General features: G+C 36.0%; 1 protein-coding gene across 1 annotated transcript in view; it reads right to left on the reverse strand.

Moving 5' to 3' along the window:
* Nucleotides 1-10,555, reverse strand: part of LOC310951498 (protein diaphanous homolog 3-like) — a 176,826-nt gene extending 166,271 nt beyond the window's left edge. Inside the window, exons 1-3 of the mRNA XM_083919754.1 lie at nucleotides 10,435-10,555; nucleotides 1,503-1,535; nucleotides 931-1,113 (exon numbers count right to left, since the gene is read on the reverse strand). Coding sequence (XP_083775880.1) covers nucleotides 931-1,113; nucleotides 1,503-1,535; nucleotides 10,435-10,554 — 336 coding nt within the window. The 5' untranslated portion in view covers nucleotide 10,555. The remainder of the gene's footprint in view (nucleotides 1-930; nucleotides 1,114-1,502; nucleotides 1,536-10,434) is intronic.
* Nucleotides 10,556-16,043: the final 5,488 nt, after the last annotated feature.

The raw sequence follows: 16,043 nt of genomic DNA on the forward strand, positions 1-16,043 counted from the left end.
GTCTTAGGTCCATTGCAGTGTAATCTTGCAGATGCCATAAGGGGCCAGCAGGTGGAGGCAGAGGTTTATTATTTGTAAATAACATTTGGATTTTCATTCTATGCAGCCACCACTGGAATCTAATTCTACAAATATTATAATACTATTCATATTAATGTAGCATAATCTTTATCTGCAACTGTGGAGAAATACCAGGTTTAAACTAAATGAAAACATGCAAAATAAAAAGCAACGTTATGAATGAAGCTTTAAAACTTCAAACTCATCAGTACAGTCCTACCTGTTCATTTACATAAAGCATGTCTGGAGGTAGTCAGCCCCAGAGGTCTCAAGTAATTTAATTTCCACAATTTATCTATTGGCTCCTGTTGAGTGTTTTGATTCCATGAAGTGCACACAGTAAATCCATCCTCACAAGTCAAACCGTGTGGAAGTGATCTCCCAATATATTTAATACTGTCATAAATCAAGCGGCAATACAGTGTTACAGAATGTCCTTAGAATTAGCAAGCCCAAAAAGTCCTGGGAATACCTAGTCTGAGAATATCTTTCTGTATTCCTCAAACGGACCACTGACATATTTGACTGAAAAACAGAGTAAAAGAGTGTCTATTATGAGAGCCGTTATTCAGTTTAAAGCTTTGTCATATTTATCATGTATTCTATTTCACCAAATATGCCTTCATAATAAGTGTTGCTCATTTTGCTATTAATGATTTCCTGTTTTTAATTAAATGTGACAATATATTTAGAAGATATTCAAAGCATGGTAAATGCCCACCTTTTTCTATTCAGTGTTTCTTTCTCCAAATCTTTACCACTCAGTCGCTGTGTTTGCTCTTATATCAAATGTAGGATTTACATTTGAAGCTACTATGTTGTTTTTCTAAGAAAACATTAAAGATTTTGTACAATAACAAGAAAACATACCATCATCTTTTCAAACAGAGCCAATATCTCTTTTTCTGAGGTGATCTTTGATGAAAGTTCCTCAAACTGATGTGAAGTGGATGATGAAGAAATTGACCAATCATTAGTATTGGGTTTAGAGTGTGATAAGGGTGGCCGCTCCTTTTTACTACCAGGAATCCGAATACTGGCGAATCTGTCCAGCTGTACAGACAACAGAGAAAACACAATTGAAATGCCAAGTTGAAATACATAAAACATGTGATTATGAACACATTTAAATGGTTAATACTCAGAACAGAGAGTAGACAAAATGATCTATTAATGAGTTAGAAAAAAACAATGCTATTAGTGGGAACAAAGCACATGCAATACACAGAACATCTGTTTTAACACGTTGCAAAGTGGTATCTAGACAACAGAGACATTAGTAGAGAAGAAAAGAGGTCTGTGCTCTGCGATGTAAATAAATCCAACTTCATCGCAGCTCAAAATAGGCAGATTAGATGACTAGTAAAGTGATGTTAGATGTTGCAAGGATTGACAACCAAGAGAGAAGCAGAGAGAGACCAAACCAATTTCTCAAATCTTACCATATCATCTGTGATATTTCTAAAGGGCAAGTGCTACAGGTGGGGAACAGAAAAAAAGAAAAACGACAAACATCAGGATACATAAAGCAACTCATTAAATGTTTAAAAATATATATATTTTCTAACCCTACAGCAGCTCAGAGCAAATTATTGTGATTTTTATTTATGAACAGATAGCATTGATTGCTAAGTTAGTGAAAGGTTCTTTAGATTCTGCATTGGAGAATTCGCCAGTTAAATTGGTTCTAGCCATAGGAGAAAAAGATAGTCTGAAAGGATCAGGAAAGTGAATTGGTGCTTTTGTTTGTGTCTACCTTTCCACACTCATCTTGAAATTCAATTAGAGACAGATGATTGAAGTAATTTATCTATAAAAAATAAAGAAAATAAAAAATAAAAAGAGTTTAATAGGACAGATATTTTTAAATGTACTAGCTAGGTGATAAAATGTCAGCAGTGATCCTATAGATTGTCATATACTGTATAATCAATCCTGCTATGAAATTAAGGTATTCAGGGACTATCAAGACTCGGATCACGGGTTAAAATGGACCCAATGTACGTCAGCTAAATGAAGCCAAAACTACCACAGGTTCACCAAGAGCCTTTACTATCATCACCAAGCACACTGTCAACACTGATGACTCTAGTCATTTAAAAGATAATTGCTGCCTAAAAGGTGCTTCTCTAACAAGCTGTCTGGATATTAGAAAAGGATCCCCTTGTGCAGTAGAAGCGGAGATTGGCAGTTGGGTTGTTGTTATCTGTGTGTAACCAGCTACCTCAGTGCCTGCAGAGCAAGTTTTGTCCACTTTTTTTTCTGTAGATTTATTGGAAAGTTGCCATATTTCTAACAGGTGCAACAGAGTAAAAAATGGCAAAAAGAATAATCCGAATTAGAAATTGGAAGTCAATACAAAACAATTTAAATTTAAACTATGTTGTCATAATGAAATGCTAAATAAAAAAGTGACGTTGAAATGTTAAGTCTACTTCAAGCAGACCGTACAGAACCTCAGAGAAAAAAACAATACACAGAAAATCTTGGTCAACTGAAATTCCATCTACAACCAATCGATTGGTCGATGGTAAAAAAAAAAAAAAAACATTGGTATGTTATCTCTATATTAACTAAATCGTCCTAATGGCATTGTTATTATTTTTTATTCTTTGCAATGGGAGTGATCCTTCCGTGATATCGCCCACTCCTACAACAGTCCAATCTCAGCGGAGGAGAGGTGGAACAATAGACTAGCACTGGATTAAGGGTATGAAACACAAAAATGTCAAAATAAAACATGAATGAGCTGTATAATAATTATTTTCATTAACATGATTTCATTTTTAAATTGTCAAATTTCTTTGTTTTTCATTCTTAGATGTGAGGATTTGCTGATTTTCTCTAAAAACATAGTTAATTGGATTTGGGACTGTTCAACCAAAACAAGACCTTTGGCTTTAGGGAATTGTGATAGGCCTGGTTCACTGTTTTCTGACATTTATTATAAAACAAGTAATAGATTCATCAACAATAATAATGAAAACATGCATTAGTCGCAGGCCCATCAAGCAGGAAGCAGTGACAATTCAAGGCAGTTTCTTAGGCTACGTTCACACTGCCAGTCTTCATGCACAATTCTGATTAATTGCTCAAATCAGATTTTTTGTTTGACTGTTCACATTATTTCTTTAAATGCGCCCTGTCTATGGACTGCTGTGTGAACAGCTCACACATCAAGCCACAACGGAGTTTCCAGAAGCAAACATGGCAACGGCAACCGGTATTGTAGGACTTTATGGCCTAATGCTAAAAAACAGTGTGCGGCAGCAACCGGAAAATTTGTGAGCGGGTGATATCACAAAGGAGGAAGAGGAGAAAGAAACTTCATATTGTTTTGATTCTGTTACTAGCTCCTGCCCAGCTCCCACCTGTGGCACACTTGACTTTATTTGTCATTCATTTACAAAACATTGCAGCACTGGTCAGAATGACGTCAAAGTTGCATTAAATGCGACCTGGCTGTTCAGATTGCGGCCCATTAAAAAAAAATCAGATTGTTATCAGATTCAGTAACACATTTAAAAAAAAAAAAAAGTGGCCTAATTCTGATTCGAAAAGGTCAGCTTCAATGTGACTTGTGCTGTTCACACTTTCAAAAGCATATCAGATATGGCAGGGGTTTTTCTGCATTATAAATTTTGGGGCAGCTGCCTCGCTGAAATTGTCCGTTGCCGTGCTAAAATCTTTATTGATAATGAATGTAGTTCTATGGAAGCTCAGTGGCTATGTTTTCAACTCAGTTCAACTTGACCGCAGCCAGAAAAAAACCCTGTATACATAGGTCAAAATGAGCGAAAAAATCTAATTCAGGTCACTTGTAACTGCAGTGTGAACATAGCCTTAGTATCCATCCATAGTCATAATTAAAACCGCAGGCAAGGGAGAGGCCTCACTGGCACTAAATATAACATTTCCAAGGAGCTGACCAAGTGCTCCAGGTAAGAAACACAGCCTGACGTTATGACTAAATAGAAAAGACAAAACAATTCCAAGATCTCACTATTGCAAATCTTTTGTTTTAATAGACAAAAAAGGATGGCCTGACAGTATTAGTTCATATATATATATATATCAGTGAATTCAATTTACTTTCCACCTTCACCTTGTTCATTTAATTAAACTCTGATAACACATTTTTCAATTAACTGAGACAACCACTAGTAGAGCTGCAATTTATATTACACTGCATATGCAATCCACAACAGAACAGAGATAGGGAATGCAAAAATGAAAGAGATCCAACCTTAACATCCAGACAGCATCCAGATTTTGAAAACTTCATACTTTTGATCCTTCATTAACATCATGCCAAAAACACACATCAGCCGTAAAGTGCAGCCGTCAACAAGCTGCCATGCAATGTCTATGAAAACTTGCAGCGGCTGCTCCAAGCTCGCCTTGCCACAGTGCGGCCAAACTAAAAGTTGGGGATGGTTTAACTTTTAGCAGTGAAGTGCGGCCAGACGATACCTGCAGCCAATCAGTAACAGAGTCCTGTGTCTTCTGACGTGTTTACAAATAACTTCTTCCCGTTTGAAACATGTGAACACACCTCCTGGCACTTAGCAGGAAAGGAATATGTAATTAATTGCGACACTTTGACATTACTTGGTGTGTTTCTGCTGTAACTCTTTATTTTTGTTATTCCATTCTATTTTCACTTCACTTTTGAGCAGCTGCACAAGCCTAGAAGGGTTGCAAATACTCATGACAAGACAAAATCAAAGGGCTCTCACCAACAAAAGAAGTAATGGGGCTCTACTCTATCTCAGCCTACCCGTATTAAAAAAAACAAAAACTTACCTTTAAAAACTATGCCATTTTTAGTCAAGATTTATATAAACATTTCCTACAGAAGTCCCCTTATAAATAACGTGGATTTTATTTCATGGGTGCGTGGGTTCACAAACATAAAAGACTCCTTGAACCTCTCACTCATAGAACTCAGTGCCACAAGGTTTTTTATTCATGTTTCTTTAAAAATATGTATAACCTATATTTTCTGCCAATTGACTAATTGATTAATCTCAAACCTCTACCATTTCTGTACTATCCCCCAGACACTTACTGAAGCGCCACTCAGCAAAGTCACATTTAAAACAAACTTGCTTTGGTTCTCCTTCTCTCTGAACCACGCTTTTGGTTATCACATTTCAGTTCTCATTGAAAGATTTCCTTTTGACGTGTCTGTATTTTGTTTTTAACCCATATTTTTTTCATTTTTAAAGCTTTAGCTTATATTGAGATGAAAAGTGTTTTTCTTACTGGGACCGTAGAAGGTTTAAAGTTAATAGAATAGTTAAATGAAGTCTCTCAATTATGCTAAATTCATTCTCAGTTACTTTTTTGAAAATTCAGTAATATAGCCAATTAACACTAAAAGCATTCTCCTAATATTTGTAATGGTGAAAAAATGATACTAAGGTCTATTACATTAATAAGACCATACAATCTTTTTAAAGTTTAAACTGAAAAACATTTTTGACGAACAGCATCTAAAAAGAACATTTACAGATTACTTTAACATGACTTATTTTCCATTTTTTCATCACTATTGAGATAAATGTATAAATGAATGCTCTTAACAGTGACAAATATTTACAATGTTTTTTAATATTTTTGTTATAAAAGCTATACATTTTGTTAGGCAGACCAATCTGATGAAAGACTGGAACTAAAGGTGTCAAGGGTAAACTGTCCCATCACAGATTCTCTCAGTGAGAAGAAGTAACAAGATGTTCTTTGGTTGTGTATTTCTGACAGACAAAAAAAAATTGTAAGCACATCATTGTTTAGCATTGCAAAGCTGTCTGGGAGAGATTACGGCCTCTAAATAATAACTGACACCTTTAACTGCTTGAGTGAAAACATGTAGTTCAGCTTTTATAATGATGCTTTGCTTTTCACTCACTAAAAAAGCGCTGCCAAGAGTAAGTCAACAGCAAGAAAAGTATCTCAGTACGAGTTCAGCTTGTATTGCTTTTATTTTGAAGTCTCAAAGTCTTGAGTGTGGGCTATTTGCAGTATCTTAGTGTAGATCAATTACTGTAGGTTTTAATAGGTTAGAATTTTGATGTTTATTGAAATATTTTTTTTTCTTTTGACTACCCCTAGAGCTATAAAAAATCCCAATTATGATTATTTTGATCAATATTAAGAACATGATTATCTAACACAATTACTTATTGAGTTTGAAAACATCATGCTTTTACTGAACTTTAAAAAATAAAATAAAAAACAACAGTGTTTTTCTAGGCTGCAGTCTTATTTAATTAGTTAATGTTAAGATGTTGTGGATGCACTGCCTGGCTTTCAGTACTAGCTAAGCCTGTGATTAAGTAGCAGGTTTACAAGTTTGTAGAAGTTCAGCTGGGTTTTTTTTCCTGGTTAAATGACGGCGTTAGCAGAAAAAAGGAGTTAACACTAGTAGTTTTATCTACAGCCTGCAAGGTGTATAGGCAGAAAGAAGAAAAACATGCAGGTTTGTCTTTGTTAAGCAGCTTTACATAAATAAAGTTGCATGTGAAACTACATTCCAGCGTCTATTCAATTCAATTTTATTTATAGTGCCAAATAATAACAAAAGTTATCTCAAGAAACTTCACATATAGAGTGGGTCTCTAGACCACACATTTTGTCAAATAATAATTATAAGCTCAAGAATGAACTTTTACACCAGGGCTGTACAAAGCAACATATATGTTGCACGTGCTACATCACAACATGCCTGTGCTAAGCATCAATCTGCCCTGTAGCATTAGGTGCTATGGGCAGATTCAGCCACAAAAAAAAAACTCTTGTTTGGAATATGACTATCCTTACTGGTAGTTGTTTTCAACTGTGGTCAATGATTAATGTTATGTCTTGAATATTGAATGGCGATTCCCACAATACCTCACAGTCGCAGTTTTTAACTCGCGCTCCGTCCCATGCGGCACGGTTGGCACCGGTTGGCACACAGTGGCTAATGTTACTCCCACGAGTCACCATGAAGACATTTTTTCAACCTGTCCGCGTTGAGAACACAAAACGGACTAAGAGACCCAAGGCACCCCAGAAGACACAGACAATACGTAAATTAAGTTAACCAGGACCCACCAACACTGACCCAAAACATGCGAAAACGTCAAAAGTGAAAGCTAAAACGTACAGCTACAACACCGAGTTGGAGCAGGACTTCGCCTGACTCAAGTTTGATGCCACAAAGCAAGCAATGTATTGCTCCTATTGTCAGACAGCACCGCTTACATTAAGTAAGGAGAATCCCTATGTTGTGAGCAACCACATATTAAAGAAAGACAATGTGCAAAAACACAACATATCATCCGTCACATCCTGGCTCGAGATGCCTATCTCGCTCAGGAAAACCCAGAGTGGTCCGGTACCGCTCAACACCGCTCAACACTCGGTCACAGACAAAGTGGCCCCTGAAGACATTATTTAAACGTATTAAAGGGAGCTATATTCTGTCTTTATGTGTCTGTCAGATATGGGGAGTCGAGTTAAATTACATATTTTTGAAAAGTGTTTGCTTGCCGGTGCTGCCTCCATCTGCTAGCTAACGCTGTTAAACCGTGAGAAAAACATGTTAATTATTAATGACAGGTAAAGGCAAGTTTATGTTACAGGTTTATGTTTTTGACTATGTAACGTTAATGTTTCTGCGTTATTAGCTTTAACCATTACACTGAGTTTGAGAGGCAGAGGGAATGTTTATTTATTTAACAGGAAGAGCTCACCGACATTAAAAATCTCTTTTTTCAGAGTGTCGTGGCCAAGACAGGCAGCAGCACGATCTAACAATGTTTCTGACAAACATAATGAGCTGCCAATACAAAATACATGACTATAAAACCATAAAAATATATTAAATAACAAGTGAAAACAGCAAATATATATCAAAATCCACCATAATCATATCATGCAGAATATCTACAGCCGGGTGTGTCTGAAGTTATTTCAAACTTCTTCAAAAGAAATCCAATGAGAGCAGGACCTGAAGTTTCACGTGTGCCTGTAATTAGTTCCAGGTAAAGGGAGCAGCAAACTTTCTTCAATTTATTTAAAGTCCAAATGCGGCTGTTTGTGGACATCTTTTAAATATTCAATTTAGACTTTTAGACTACTTCTATAACAATAATAACATGGCACTTTGCTCGCAGAGGCGCCAACGTTAGCTTGTTGCTCCTGACCTGCATTTTCTGGCTCGTTAGTATTTGACTGTCAGAGAGTTCTGTCATAATAAGGTGGATAGGCTACCATGAAGTTGCTTTCCACTAATTGGAATTCCAAATAAAAAAATAACAGATAAATGCAAAAATACATATATATGCATAAATAAATAACTTGATTATTTGTGTGTGTGTGTGTGTGTGTGTGTGTGTGTGTGTGTGTGTGTGTGTGTGTGTGTGTGTGTGTGTGTGTGTGTGTGTGTGTGTGTGTATGTGCGTGTGTGTATGTGCGTGTGCGTGTGTGTGTGTGTGTGTGTGTGTGTCTACGTATCTACGTGTCTGTCTGTGTGATCCATTCATACAAAGATGAAACATTCATTCATTCATTCATTCATTCATTCTTTAGACTGGCAGTGTTTTATGTGTAAATATGTCATGCCTGTTTCATAAAAAATATTTTTTAAAGTGTAATAAAGATGAATAAAGTCAGCTTTACCTCCTTTCAGATAGACAGTGCAATGATACAGGTTAAAAGCACATTAGAAGACAATCTGAATGGTTTACACACATCAACCAACCCTACTTCTGAGCAGTGTAAAACACTCACCTCAGTAGGTAGACAGGTGTTTCTATTACGGACAGTAAGTAACAGCTGACCAGGGGGAGTCGATAATAACATTCCTGAGCAGACATTTACTATGATTGGAGGCTAGAATCTCTGAATGGCAGTGAGTGTCAACAAGAAAATAAATTGTTTTTGCACTCAAAGATTGGAGTCAAAAACGGATTGGGCTTGAATTATGTAGATCCGTGTCATACCCAAGTCTCCTGTCTGACACGGGTAATGTGTGTGTGTTATTAACAGAAGCTTAGCTGCTTTAAAATTGTGAACACTGATAATGGTAATGTTTTGTTTAAAAAGCATCACATTGCACAATACAGCAGATACAAGGCAGACAAAATGTTGGTTGGTTTGTAATAGTAGGAAGGACATGGATTAGTGAAAGGGCTAAACCCTGAGCTAATTATAACCTTTTGATTTCCTACATGTGAAGCAAAGTCGACAAACAGTCAAGGTCAGTGTGCTCAAAGAAAACTAACATCTATAGAATGCATTGTGTATGAGCTTTCTTAAAAATGAGAGAGATTCTGTAAAGGCATTTTCTCTGCAATGGACATAACATTATTTGCCAAGAAAAGTAAGAACACTGCACATCCATAACACACCACCACTGTTCTGCTGCTCAAGCTAACTTTCGCCTGTTTCCTTCAGGTATGATCCAGCTGAATAGCCAGCTTTTAAATCCTTCTAATTGGGTAATAAATTAATCCAAGGTAACATTACTTATCTTTCAAGATAATAGATGCATCTATTCACTGACGTTACCATGCATATATTCATGGTACCATATGAAAAAAAACAGGAAAATATATAGTTTTAAAATGAAAAAGTTCTTGGAGCTACTTTTTCCTTGTGAGTTTTGCACTCTCCTGTGTGTCATGGTGTCCAGGGGCTATGGAAAGGGGTTTTAACATTTAATTGAATCACACTCCTATCTGTAATTACATTTTAGATATCCATAATACCATTTCTCCTAGTCAAAATTGAATTCTTACTAGTCAGAATGATGATTTCATATCTCCACAATGACATTCTTCCTGTCTAGAATTGTCATTTCAAATATCCACAACATTCTTCATTCTAACTAGTACAAATTACATCACTTTTGCATTCATGTGTCTTGGGCTTCAATTCTAGATATTGGCAATTACATTTTAGATATATAGAATACAAGTACGACTGCTTTACTAGTCATAATGTATTTTGGATAGTGAAAATTACATTATGGACATTCTGGAATGGTTTTTCATTCGGGATATCTGAAATTAAAATTATGACTAGTAACAGAGGGATTGTAGATATCCCATATCTATTTTTTTCCTAGTTTGAATTACGTTACAGATATCCAGAATGTTCATTCTAGAGGTCTTAAATGTAATTGTGGAGCGCAATACACATGAATGGCAAAAGTGGCGTCATTCGAACTCGTAAGCTTGCCATACAGGGGTGAGGCCGTAAAGATAACATAGACATTATGATCTGTTCTGAGAGGACAACCCCCTATGTGTACACCACAAGTCCTCTAAGTTTACAGAACACAGCTAAAATAAAAATCAACGATAAGTAAACCATACTTACAAACTTTGGTTTGCGGTCCCCTTCATCGAAACATGTGTTGTTGTTGGCAGAACCCTTCTTCTTTTGAGATTTATTGTCTCGCCCGGTAGCGGATTCAAACCGCTGACTGTAACTATCCATGTTATTGACCTAATGTTATAATGACGGAACTGTCGACATTAACATTCGTCTTCGTCAAGTCTTCACCCCTCCCAACAGTCCGTTTAGCTAGCGAACGGGCTAACGTTAGCAAGTTTGCTAAACTATCATTCACTGGTGGCTTTACTTAGCGCTAATCCAATTTATGGACTGTCACGTATACTAATTTAACGCTTGAGCTTCCGCTAACAGAATGAACACTGCGTACAACATACCAATCTTCTTCTTCGACAGATATTTTTATCCGGCCATTGACCGAAAGCTATATTATCACTGCGATCACTACCTGAAGCGTTGGCTGGTAACACATATGGAGCTAGATATTTTTTGACAGACCCGCGCAATGACGATATCAGCTGCGCGTGTTTAATCTAACCAATAGCATCCATTGAGGCACACATTTTTGAATCGTCATCGGTACAGCCCCCTTGAAAATTCATTTGATTGGCCGGATTGAGCTGGCAATCAGTTAGACTTCAGTTAGGATGTTTCGTTGTAGTAATATGGGTCTCCCGTAGGTATGGTTACAGTTTGTAAACATGTAAGAAAAATTAAAAAAAAAATATATATATATATATATATATATATATTTAAATATATATACATATATATATATATATATATAAATATATATATGTATTTATATATATATATATATAAATACATATATATATATATATATATATATATATATATAATTATTCTTAACATAAACAACAGGGCACATTTTCATGGATGCAAATTACCCACCATGCATGCTGCCTTAAATCGTTTTTGTTTTTGTGGAAACTTCACTCTAGTGTTGCATGGGTAATAATACAAAACTGATATTTTCCTCAGGAAATCAGTGTTTATGCAAGTTTAATGCAAGTCATAATAACAAGCCTGCTATTTTGCATGGTTGATATGTTTGAAATGGAACGGAATGACTGGTATCTTTTGAAATTGCGCATCAAAACATAGATGGAAAAAACACAAGTCACGTTATCACATTAGTAGGCCTGTTCCACATGGTTGTTGTTGATAAAGACATGATTCGCTGTATAATTTATAAAAATTTTTGCCTGTCTACCCATTCTAACTTTAGACTAACCTAACCTGTCATATTTCCAGGACTCAACAAACTCCTTACTTCTCATGCAGGTATCCATGTGATATTGAGGTAGAACACAAGTTAATGTGGCTCTTTTTAATCATGTTTTTAGAGAGAAAATGTTTTATGCGGTTTGTTACATCTTTGTTTCGCCATTGAAGAGTAAGCCTAAAGCTACAGTAAAATCCCAAATACCTTGTCTGATGCAAACTGCAACAAGGTGATGTGATGCAACAAATCGAAACTTTTGTGAGATCCTTCTCATGCATTCCACTCAAAAAATGATCTGCACCCGCAAGACATATACTGTGTGAGAGAGAGTTCTTCAATGTAAAGCCAACCAGTATCTGACATATATGCCCCTGATAGTGAAACCCACACATTATAGGAGAATGTATTAATTGTGTTGATGGTAATGCTGTGGTGCATTTTGTAAGCCTTTCAATGGTTTATGCTGTCATTCAACAGTTATGGTTCATAATGTAGAACTTGCTTCTTGATGACAATGAAGTTAAAGTAACCTAAAGATGGTAATAGGATTAAATGCCACAAATAGTATTAACCTTTCCCCTGCCTTTGTGCTTCCATGCAGACAGCTGGGAGTACGCCAATCCTTGTTAAGACCTCAGCACTGGAGACAACATGTGTAGTCCATTGTAACATTAACAACAGTTTCTTGTAAGTTGTATTGGTAGTTTTTTGAAATAACATCTTTGTCACCAGCAAAAACAAGAACCCTACGGTATATACTTAACATAAACATCACAGATTTCAGCTGTCTCTTAGCTCATGTAATTTGCTCAATGTGGGGTTTTTTTGTATTGAGCATCAATCTTTTACAAGTGGAGCAGTGATACAGTATAATTATGCTTTCACTATTACCATGTCAATTTGCAAAAGTGCAATAGACTGAAAATCAGACATAAACTCTCATATGAATGGAGATTTTAACTAGTGTGGAATGGATGAAAACGGATTTGTATTTAAAAAATATATACATATTGTCGCCTATGTTCTGTTCTGTTTTGTTTTTCAAAGCAAGTCTTGAAGTCAAAAGTCCCCTTTGAATGAAACCTTAAGCTATGAAATCATATTTGAATTTCTTTGAATTCAACCTCTTGAAATCTTGTTATCTTTAAAACCTTTATTCCCTTAATCCCTGAAAGGCTGTCTGCATGCTGCCAGCGGCATGTAAACACTTTTCATCTGGCCAAACACAAGCCTTGTGGCATTGTGCCTTGCTAATCCTCTGACAATGAGAGATATACCCTTCCAAACTAGTAAAATAATTGCCACAAGGATGTAAAATCAAAAATCCTAAAGGTCAAATAAAAGAAACTCAAATGATCCTGTATTGATGACATTAATATCTGCTAATTAAACAAACATACATGCATACAGAATGTCTAAGTGAGCTTGAATGTGTTTTTTTTCCCATTTGAATTATGTTCTTTATTAGCATGAGACAGCATTGTCAGTATAAACAAATAAAAAAGTAGTCATTGTTCAAATGAGCCTAAAAAATAATCTGAAATGTTTTCCTATATACAGTACGTTTTTTTAAAGTTACTCAATCCAACAACACCAGAATTAAAATGTTTTGGGAGAATTTACTTGGGCGGAATGTTTTATGTATTTCTATAATGAGTTGTGCCCCAAAAAAGTTTTTTTTTTGAGAATGTTACTTCGGTGTTGTACCAGTAACAATCCATTCTATCCTTAAATAAAAATATCAAGTTGTATGCGATGAAACATTGAATGTTTTGTATAGAACAGTTATTAAACATTATAGGCCATAAGGCAAAATGATTTGAATTACATTTAAAGGCTCTGACAAAGCAGCATACTGGACTGGGCCATTTCTATGCACTGTTTTCACACTTCAGTGTGTATATACTGCCATCCTGTGGTTACAATTAAAATTGTATCACTACATCCAAATCCCTAACATTTCTCACTACAAATCTCATACAGTATGCTTTAAAATGCATGACAATTCTGAAATGAATGCATAATCATGCTTTCCAAAACTAAAAGTAAAGCAAATGTATGCACATTCAGCCACAGACTCATTCTCATTCTCCCCCGGTGTAATACTGAACGCCGGAGGAAGTCTTTTCTTCCGGCGGCCATCAAACTTTATAATTCATCTCCCCCCAGTCAGGTAAGGAACAGTGGAGACACTGTATCCTGAAAATGTCACTTTGTCACTTTATACCATCACTGCATCACTTTATTCAGTTGTACTTTATTCAGTTGTACTGTCACTTACTTCAGTAAGTAATGCTGCTATACGACACTGTCACTTTATATCACCACTACATCACTTTATTTATTTATTAATGGTTTACTGTAACTATCTGCTGATACACTTACTGTGCTTTAGGACATGCTGCTACATTTCACTGTGGTTTACTGTAACTGACTGAAGTACGAAATGCTGCTACACTCCACTGTGCCATACTGTCACTTAGTTCTGTAGGACATGCTGCTTCATTTTTATCATTTTTAACACTTATAACTTATCGCTCCTTCTCACTTATTTAGTTTGTACTTATTTTATTTCAATCTGCTGCTAAACTGCACGCTGCGTATTGTTGTATATTGTATATACCTACGCTTAACCACGACGTCTGTTGCACTCTGTCACACTTGGTTCATTGCTTGATTTATCTGACGTTAGCTTTATTTTGATTTGATTTATGTTTATGCTTATTGTTACTCTGATCCTTTTCCTCCTTTGTATCGAAACTGTTGCACAATAATTTCCCTCGGGATAAATAAAGCTTCTTGAATCTTGAATCTTGAATCTTGAATAAAGATCATAAATACTCTTGAGGCAAATCTGGGATTTGTGATATTGGGCTATATGAATAAAATTAGCTAGACTCCTTATCACCCTTGGACACATTCTAATGTTTTCATCACCAGAACCATCATAAAACAATAAAAACTTTAAATCACCATGGTACATTCAATTTGTGGGTCATGACATGCCAATTCAGACAAATTTCACTTCAGCGCCTTTACCCATGACTAAACAGGTAGTTAATAATTATTGGGCTTTATGTGAGCTTATCAATAGCCCCAGTGAAAACATTCCTGAAAAAAAACCAATTGGTGATGAGTTTCTAAATGTATTTTTTAAGTCCTTTCAGCAGCACAAATTCAATTAAATGTACCTTGATTGTATCCAAACCTGAACACATAAAACATTATCTGCAAGGCTAAGCACCTTGGTCTACGTGAGAAATTGGGAGTAAACTAAATAACTGTGCTGCAATGCATGTTTTTCTTTTTAGCCTCTGCTAGCTCAGTGTTTTGGTTTTGTGTTCTCTCATCAACTCCATGACAGCAGTAGGCAATGCAGAAAAAAAGCTTTTACCACTGTGCAAATTGCTATTCATAAAGACTTAGCTGGAAATGGAAGACAATAATTTAGTCAGTAAATTATCTTGATTGTTCAATTACTTTGTAATACAGTCCAACCAACAAAAGAGTTGTCCATATCAAAACAGAGGTAACATAACTAAACAGTTGTTTCTGCCACACTGAAATTTCTAAGACAGCTTCTGAACTTGGTTGGGAAAGCTTCCTATACACATGGGCTGCCTAAAATAAAATAAATGGTCTTATTATTATTATTAATTGTCATAATTATTATCAGTATCAATATCATTATCATATTCTAGCTGTAGTTGTTTCGATTATTCATGTCACTCTGGTATAATAACTGCCATAACATGTTAGTCATTTTCACATTGATATAGATATTATTATAGTTACTGGTACACTTATGGTTGCTTGCAAGACAGCCTTTGTGTCTGTCTGCCTGTCTATCTGTCTGTCTGTCTCTTTCTCTCTCTTTTTCTTTCTCCCCAACCAGTCAAGACAGATGGCCATCCTCCTCCATAGAGCTGCGTCTGTTTGATGTTCCTGCCTGTTAAAGGGAAGGTTTTCGTCGCCACTGTGTGCACACGTTTGTTGAATTAATACTGTATATAATTATTGGGTCTCTGTAAATCAGGGGTTGGGAACCCTGCTCCTAGAGGGCCACTGTCCTGCATGTTTTAGGTTTCTCTCTGCTCTAACACACCTGATTCTAATGCTCTGCTCATTATCAAGCAGCTGAAGCTTGTCAGGGGTTTAACAATCGTTAGACTCAGGTGTGTTAGAGCAGGGAGAAACCTAAAACATGCAGGACAGTGGCCCTCCAGGAGCATGGGTTCCCCACCCCTGCTGTAAATCATGATCAAGTCATACAGTGTGGTCTTGACCTACTCTATATAAACATTATCTTGAGATAACTTTTGTTATGATTTGGCCCTATAGATAAAATTGAATTTAAGTGAATAAAAATCCCTAACCCTCAGCACAC

The sequence above is a fragment of the Echiichthys vipera genome (genome assembly GCF_963691815.1).
Source record: "Echiichthys vipera genome assembly, chromosome: 1".
NCBI lineage: Eukaryota > Metazoa > Chordata > Actinopteri > Perciformes > Trachinidae > Echiichthys > Echiichthys vipera.